The 9457-nt window shown below is 36.5% G+C and overlaps 1 protein-coding gene across 1 annotated transcript in view; it reads left to right on the forward strand.

Annotated features, from left to right (window-relative positions):
• The window catches only part of TBC1D32 (TBC1 domain family member 32), a 107007-nt gene that overhangs the window by 79554 nt on the left and 17996 nt on the right, over positions 1 to 9457 (forward strand). The window contains exons 30-31 of the mRNA XM_042457025.1: positions 7953 to 8116; positions 8573 to 8727. Of these exons, the coding sequence (XP_042312959.1) occupies positions 7953 to 8116; positions 8573 to 8727 (319 nt within the window). The remainder of the gene's footprint in view (positions 1 to 7952; positions 8117 to 8572; positions 8728 to 9457) is intronic.

The following is a 9457-nucleotide window of genomic DNA, read 5'->3' on the forward strand; positions in this document are numbered from 1 at the left end:
GAAGTGCTTGTTATAGGTTCCCCGGGTCCGGGGATGAATATTTGTCCACCTGTCCTGAATGGGGTCACGCTCCCCTTGAAAGACTCTGTTCGCAGTCTGGAGGTGCTTCTAGACTCGTCGCTCCACCTTACACCTCAGGTGGATGCGATGGTCAGGAGCACCTGTTATCAGCTTCAGTTGATACACCAGCTGCGACCCTACCTGGGCCGGGGGGACCTTGAAACAGTGGTTCATGCTCTGGTGACCTCTCGGTTGGATTTCTGTAATGCGCTCTACATGGGGCAACCCTTGTATCAAACTCGGAAGCTTCAACTGGTCCAGAACATGGCAACTAGACTGGTCACTGGATCTTCCAGGACCAGCCATATAACACCTGTTTTACAAGATCTACATTGACTGCCTATTTGCTTCCGGGCGCAATACAAGGTGTTGGTTATTACCTATAAAGCCCTAAATGGCTTGGGCCTAGGGTACTTGGAGGACCGCCTCTCCCCATACAATCTGTCCTGCGCTCTCAGGTCAGCCGGGAAGCAACTATTGAGAGTTCCAGACACAAAATATACTGTAACAGCTCAGAGGGCCTATTCCATCTCGGCCCCACAGCCCTTGAACTCTCTTCCCGGCGAGCTCCGCTCAGCCACCTCCCTTGACCAATTTAGGAAGGGGTTAAAAACCTTCCTTTTCAAACAAGCCTTCCCCCAGACAGTGTAATTACCTGTACTCCCCCCTAACACACTGCACATGTAAGCTGAATCAGCTAGTTTGTACGTTTTTATCCTGTATTTTAACGTTGTGTATAATTGTTTTAAATTCTGCTTTTAACTGTTTTTTATTGATGCTGTTGTTGTTGCAATTGTATATTGCACTCTGCTTGTCACCCGCTTTGATCTATTGGAAAAGCGGGTTAGAAATAAATAATAATAATTATTATTATATCCAAGTCGTTGATAAAAATGTTGAATAGCATTGGGCCCAGGACGGACCTGTGTGGGACCCCCAGACATTTTCTAGTGATGAAATGGAAACAAATGTCATGGCTAGAAAAAAAACATTGACTTTCAATATAGCTATTACTAGTCTTAGAGTTAATCAAATAGGATATTGTTGTTTCCTGTTACATTTTGTGTGGACATATGAAATGTGTTTCCTAAGGCTTTGCATTTTGTTTTGTCTCTTTCATGCTACCCAGTTACAGCACATTGATACCACTTTAATTGCCATGACTCTGTCCTATACCATACTGGGATTTATAATTTGAAATTACTTTTCATGGAATTTCATATGATGGTTCCATGGCAGTTTAACTGGTGTCAAAGTGTTGTAACTGGGTGGTATGGAAGACACTGTTGTTGTATTTTGCTCCTGGACAAAGTAAGTGGCAATCATCTGGCTGCATTAACCCTAATTACCTGCTTCTGATATGAACAGGGATATTCTTTGTTGAATAGTGACAAGGATTACTTTAATATATTTGTTCATTAATGTACTTGTTCAAAATCGTCTGCAAAAATGTTTAATTCCTATAATAGAAAACAAACTAATTTATGTAGATAAAGTTCTTGGAGTCAATCAATGCACACAGTGTGGGCTTAATCTAGTGCACTGTATTCACAGTGTGTTTGTAAGCAGAGATCATCATAGAATGTAAGACTCTTGCCTACATCACTTCATGGTGAATGCACAAGACCATTGTAAGGTATAAATAAAAAATAAATAAAAGTTTTATTTTTATACCGCCCTTCTTCAAATCAAAGCGGTGCACAACAAAATTAACAGTACAATATACATCAAGCAAATACAATATACAAAGAACCATATCACAATTAAAAACCTAAACATATTAAAAACATTACAACCTCGTGCCAGTCTAATGCTGGCAGAGGGAAGGGGGGGAGGTGAGTACGCATTCTGGGAGGAAGTATTCAGGGGTAGGCTTGCTCGAATAAATAAGTTTTCAACCCCTTCTTAAATTGGGGTAGGGAGGTGGCTGCGCGGAGCTCTATGGGCAGCGAGTTCCAGAGGCTGGGGGCCGAGATCGTAAAGGCCCTCCTGGAAGTAGAAACTAACCTGGCCTCCGGAACTCTTAGAAGTTGCTGCCCAGATGATCTGAGGGTGCGGGGTGGATTATATGGGGAGAGGCGGTCCATCAGATACCCTGGGCCCAAGCCATTTAGGGCTTTATAGGTAATGACCAACACCTTGTATTGCGCCCGGAAGCGAATAGGCAGCCAGTGCAGCTCTTTAAGCACTGGAGTTATGTGACTGGCCCTAGATGTATTAGTGACCAGTCGGGCTGCCATATTCTGCACTAATTGCAGCTTCCGGGTATGATACAAGGGTTGCCCCATGTAGAGCGCATTGCAGAAATCCAAGCAAGAGGTTACCAGATCATGTACAACAGTTTCAAGGTCCCTCCGGCCCAGGTAGGGACGCAGCTGGCATATCTGTCGAAGCTGATAACAGATGTTCCTGACTGTCGCATCCACTTGAGATGTAAGGTGGAGCGACGAGTCAAGGAGCACCCCCAGACCCCCTTATGTATGCCTCTCATAGCCATCTTTTTTGCCTGTTTCACCATAACATAAAATTGTGGATTACATAGGATGCCAACAAACAGCAAACTAATGCCTGAACACATTTCTGGACATAGATTAATTATGTTTTGCTAGTGGTTTAGGTGGGATCTCCTGTTTAAATTACAAAGTGCATATTTTAGATCACACTTTTGTTCAATGGAGGCAATAAAAGGTACTGGATTTCATAGTTTAGCTCACAAAGACAAATTTGCTCTGTGACTGCCTTGTGATTAGAAGGTAATCTCATTTTAAATCCATATAATTCCTTGAGGTTCTGATACCTGATCCAAGAATGGAGGGGAGAGGGCACATGGATTACTAAAAAATAAAAATCTGGAGCTTTAAACAATGATGGACAAGAAATATGCACAAGCACTTATACTAATCTACATGTAGCTATGGATAAAAGAGAATCTCAGGAGAAAAGAAAGGAAGGAGAAAGATCAAAATGAATAGTGGGAGAAGAAAAGGGGAAGGAGGAAGAGAAAGGTAGAAGGGAGGGGAGGAGAAAGCAGAGGTGGGAAAAAAAAACCCTAAGTAATAAATATCTATGTCATGGTTGGATTTGTCATGTCAGAATTTATATGAAGAGAAGGCCTAAAGGTAAAATCCATAATAAAATAAAATAAAATAATAAAATAATTATAAAAATTAGACTTCAAAATTAATTAAATTTCATCTTTTAGAAACAGCTCTCAACACTTTAGTTGTCATTAAGCACCAGAAGCTAGTCCAGACAAGATGACTAAGTTCTGAATAGAATCCTGTAACTCCATGACATCTACTATACATGCTTCTCTGTTTTTTTTTAATTTATTTTTATTATTTTCTACTTACAACACCATACAATCACATCACATTACATCATCAAAACAACATAAATTTACAAGTGACAAATAAAGAAACATCACACACACCACTTACAGTCTATTTAAAATTACATATAACATCCAGTTAACTTCCTACTGCCTGGTCTCCTTCCTTATTTTGTTATTTTTGTTTTGATGTATCTTTACATTGTTTTCCAAATACTTTTCTTCACATAAATTCTTAGTCTCCTTCTTTCACTTTTAGCTTTATTCTTTTCTCATATTCTTTCTCCATCCCTATGTTAAAATTCCTTTGAGTAAAACATCTTTATTCTTGGCTTTTGATCTTGTTAATTTAAATCAAACAATAATACTTAATATTTTTTTTACTTTACTAAAGCGTCTTACTTTATCCATAGCCATTATATCTTTTCAAAATGACATCTTATTTCTTCATAATATCATAACATTCAACCATTTTTCTTTAATAAAGCATAAAGTAGCTGCCAGTCTTTTTTAATAGTTTCTTCATTTTTATCCTTCAACCAACATGTCAGTCTATCCATTTCTGCCACTTCATACATCTTAATTAACCATTTGTTCATCGACGGAGCATATTTAGATTTCCATTCCTTAGCGTAGACGATTCTTGCACAGGCAAATGAATAAAACAATAACTTTCCCTATTGATTTTTTAATTCATCACTAATCATACCCAATAAGTAAATTTTGGGCAGAAATGATATATGGATTTTTAATTCCAGTTTTATTATTCTGTGTAGACCCAGCCAATATTGTTTTGCTATGTCCCATGTCCACCACATGTGGTAGTATGTGCCAGTCGTTTTCTTACATTTCCAGCACTCTGGATTTGCTCCTTTATACATATATGAAATTGTTTGAGGTGACAAATGCCACCTATATGTCATCTTATATATATTTTCTTTCAATTCCTGATTGACTGTATATTTTAAACCTTTAGTCCAGATATATTCCCATTTTTTTGTAATCTAAATTGTATCCCATATTCTGAGCCCATCTCACCATGCTCTGCCTGATACTTTCTTCTTCGGTTTCCCAAGTCAGTAACATTTTATATAGTCTCATAATTTCTTTTTCCCCCCTTACTTATTATTACTTCCCATTCTGTTTTTTGACTCTGAATTCCTATTAATTTCCTATCCATTTCCCATCTTTCTTTCAGTTGCCTGTACAAATACCAGTGACACCTTATGCCAATTTCCTCTAACTCCCTTTGAGATTTTATCTCTAATTCACCTTGTTTTTCTTCTAAAAAATCAGCATATCTAAGCCATTTTATTTTGGAAATGCCTTCTTTTCCGAAAAAGGCCTCATGTGGTGAACAACTTTGGGGGATTTTACTACATAATCTTGGTTTTAGTCTTTCCCAAACTTTTAACATTGCTCTCCTTAATATATGATTCTTACAATCTTTATGTATTTTTTCCTTATTGTAAAATAAGTACCCATGAAGACCAAGTCTTAATTTATCTTTTTCCAAATTTAACAATTTTTCATCTTCCAAAGTTAGCCAATATGCTAACCACAAAATACTGTTGCGAAGTAATAAATTTTTAAATTTGACAGACCCATACCACCTCGACTCTTAACATCACAGAGTATCTTCATTTTAATTCTGGCTCTTTTTCTATTCCATACAAATTTTACAATATCTTTTTGCCATATGTCCAATGGTTTGAAAACATGCCGTATCAGCAATGTCTGAAAGTAAAACAAGATTTTAGGTAACACATTCATCTGAATTACCGATATCCTTCCCATCAAGGACAACTGAATTTCCCCCCACCTATCCAAGTCTTTCTTTATATCTCCCCATACCTTCTCATAATTATTATGGAATAGATCAACATTTTTATTTGTTAAGGTGACTCCCAGATACAGTGGTGCCTCGGGTTACGAAATTAATTCGTTCCGTGGCACCGTTCGTAACCCGAAAAGCCTTCGTAAGCCGAATTGCCATAGGCGCTAATGGGGAAAAGCCGCGATTCCGTGCGAAAAAGCCGAAAAAAGCACCAAAAGTTTTTTCGTAACCCGAAAAAACATTCGTAACCTGGAACAATGTTTTCCTATGGGATTTTTTCGTATCCCGAAAATTTCGTAACCTGGGTATTTCGTATCCCGAGGTACCACTGTATTTGCTCTTCTTTACAACTTTGAACCCACATTGGTCTTCTAATTGTTTTTTTCTCTTTTTCATTCATATTCTTTATCAACATTGTTGTCTTGTCTTTATTCACTTTTAGACCTGATATTTTTCCAAAATCCATCAATATTTCCGCCAAAGTTTCTACACAGCTGTTAGGGTTGGTGTATACAGTGGACCCTTGTTATACGCTGGGGTTTGGTTTCAAGATCCCCCATGGATAACAAAATCTGTGGATGCTCAAGTCCCATTAAATATAAAGACATAGCAAAATGGTGTCCCTTATAAAATATGGAAAATCAAGGTTTGATATTTGAAATTCATACTTTTTTGAACATTTTCAAACAGTGTATGCTTGAATCCGTGTATAAGAAATCCGTGTATAAGAAGGGCTGACTGTACTAGATGAGAATTCATAGTGCCCTTGCTTAAAAATCGCACTATGGTTTAAGAGAAGAAAGTGTCCCTTTAGGTATGTAGAACGCACACCCTTTCAAAGTCACTAGCAACCCCATGAATTTTGCATGAAATATATAACAGGAATTTATTGCTTCCCTCCAGTTATTTCTCATAGGAAGAAGTGCCTTTTAAAGAGTTCTCGTTCTTAGCCTCACTCTTTAAAACATTTATAATGTAGGCTGCTATTTTGTCAGTTTGTTCTAGTGTGAGTAATGAAGCAATGCAATGTATATACTTATTAAAATGATACTACAGTGGTACCCCGGGTTACGAAATTAATTCGTTCCGCGGTTAATTTCGTAACCCGAAATACCTTCGTAAGCCGAATTCCCTTAGGCGCTAATGGAAAAATAGCTCTCTGCTGCCCTCCGGTGGCGGAAAATAGCGCCGCGGTTTTTTCGTAACCCGAAGAAACCTTCGTAAGCCGAAGCAATAAATCCCTATGGGATTTTTTCGTATCCCGAAAAATTCGTAACCCGGCGCATTCGTATCCCGGGGTACCACTGTATAGCAGATGTTTAAATAAATTCATATTAATCATGTTGAAGCCAACTAATCTTCCTCTTCATCCTTGAATACGTTCATTCATTTAGTGAAACCATGAATACTACCATGTTTATATTTTATTTGTATTTCCTTGAATGACCTCAATCATTCTAATCCATTAATTCAGCATATTGTCCTTTTAAATCTTAGGCTAGGAATAAGGGGGTGAAATGTATGTCTTTTGCATGTCCTGTTTCATTATTGTTGCTTATAGAAGGCAGTTTTGTGAAACCTGGTCATGTATATTTTCCCATTTTCTTCTTTGCCTCCCCAAGCTCTTGTATATCCACAAAGAATCCAAATGATATATCTTGCTTTTTCAAATAGTTTTATTTCTTCATGCTGTAGCTCTTCATTTGTTTTATTTTATTTTCTATTAATTTAATTGAATTGAATTTATTATATTGAAAGAACAGATTGGGGCACATGATAGCATCAGGTTAGTAGAATTGTTTTGACAGTTTGCATTGGAAAATGCATCACAGTATTGTTGGTTGTGCCACATTTTGATGTTTTGCCTTCAGGAATGACCATGTGCATAATTCAGGTAGCTGAGAAAGGCACATTGAGTCTACACATGCATCCACGTATATGATGGCTGGAGAAAGTGCCAGGGTTCAAAAAACAGAAATAATTTGGCTTTTTTCATTGTGCAGTAAATTATGCCTGTTTACATTTTTGTCATACTCTAGTTGTAGATGGGAATTTGCAACGTAATGTGCATTCAACTTCTTTTGCCATCTGCTGTCCATTGATACCCTCTCTACTGAAGTTGGAAAGTTTGGTATTACAGTGTTTCTTAGTGTAACAGCAATACCCAAACTGTACATTGAACTTATTACATTACTGGAGGTTATCTGTAGTGGAGAGAATAATTTTATCAAGGTAGTGAATGATTTGAGGTTTTTAAAACCTTTTGTGTCTTACAGAAATTACTAGCATCTCTGTGTCATGTTCAAGACCTCTGAATAAAGTTTGAAGATAAGACAAGTTTACAAAAATCATGTCACTCTATGAGCTTGGTTTAACTGTTTTTAACCAGTAATTGGTGGGCATTGAAAAGAACATGAGATGTGATATAGTTGAGAGTACAGGAAAAAAAGTTAAAAATACTATTGGGCTGGTGTAGCACTTCCTGAACACAAGATATTGACTTCTGTAGAACATAGTGATACAGGATTACATAGTAATACTTGGCCTGAAAAAGCTTGCAAAGTCAGAAAGAAGTAGCTGCGGACATATTTTTAAGTGAAGATTTGTTCTAAATATAACATCAGTTACTGCTTCCTTAGAGGACACTGCCTCCAATGGGGTACAAATTACACTAATATCTGAAGTGCTCTGGTTGGTAAAAAAAATATTTAAATGAAAATGTGTTTTGCTTCTGATTGAAGCTTGTGTTTTTTATTTAAATTTCTTTAGTTATGGTAAACATTTGAACCTCCTAGGAGAAAATGCTGAAAATGATCTTTCCCAAGTACTAATGAATTGTGAGAAATATTTGAAACAACAACAACATGTGTTCATAGAGACATCATTACGTATCCTTTTCTAAAGCTGTTAGTTTTCACCATGTTTTTAGTCAGTATAATCATCTAAATAATTGTTCCTGTGTTCTCATGAATTTTAAGATAGCATGTTGATAAAACTTATCCTTATATATGCAAGAACTTCATGTAATGTTCTTTATTATATAGTTCAAAAATTGCTCTTTAATCCACACTTTTATTTCTGCCTACAACAGTTGTACCTATAATTATTTCTGTATTTATTGTAGTATAGAAAACAGATCAATATGCATGTTCTACAAATACATACTTGTGTTTAGCAAGAACCATGAAAAGATGTGTGTGATCATACTTGTATAGTTTGACATAATGGTATATATGATAGCCTCTGTCTTTTCCCCCCAAATGTTTGCTAAAATAGCTTAAGAATTTGTGGTTGAAAGGGTTTTTAATACTTAGTGAATAAGTTTCCTTAACATATATCATCAGGTGGTCTGGAGGGAGGATATGCAAGCTATGATTGGTTTGCAGCTTCCATATTTCTAATAATGATGGGAGATAGGGAAAAAACATCAACATTTCTCCAGCAGTTCTCACATCTTCTTGTTTCAGCATTCCTTTGGATACCCCGGCTGCATCGTTCTGTAAGACTTCAAAAGAGGTTTCAGCTTGATAAGATTGCTTTGAACATTTTAAATGAATGTTTATTAATTCAGAAGTTTCTTTTTTAAAAAAAATAATTCACTTAAAGCTTTTCTAAGTGTTTGCCATGTAAAATTTCTCTCCAAAATATATGGATTTGACATCTGTTGAAATGGTTGCAGGTGGCAAGGGAAAACAGCTAGACTGATACCATGGTAGTGTTATTGAATTTTAAAGTGAGCAATAAAATACACTTTATTAGTAGTGTTAAATTCTGTGTGTAGGCAGAGAGAAATATTGAATGGCCTTTTTATTATTATTGCCTTGTACAGGTTTATTCTTTAGATTATTAGCTTTTGTTTATTGCAAAGTCATTAAATGACACAAATTAGCAATGTTATACATAAAAATAAGAAGTCAGTTTGTGTTGTCAGTACTGGCCACTTGTACTTGTCAGTACTGGCCTTGTTTTGGCAAATGGTTAGTTTAGTTAAACATTATTCTTTAACATAAATGATCATAAATTTAAATTAAATTCTAATATGCTTAATTTTTAATATCGCCTCATATTTTCTGTCAACTTGCCATATAGAAAGCTAAGGCCTGTTACAGACTGCCAAAATAAAGCTGCTTCGGGTGTCTTTGGAGGTATGCTGTTTAAATGATGCATGGGTCCTAAGAATCTGGAAGCTGCACCAAAGCTGCACTCCAGTGCTTAGGAATGCAGTGTGG

The sequence above is a fragment of the Sceloporus undulatus genome, chromosome 1 (genome assembly GCF_019175285.1).
Source record: "Sceloporus undulatus isolate JIND9_A2432 ecotype Alabama chromosome 1, SceUnd_v1.1, whole genome shotgun sequence".
NCBI classification, from domain to species: Eukaryota; Metazoa; Chordata; class Lepidosauria; order Squamata; family Phrynosomatidae; genus Sceloporus; species Sceloporus undulatus.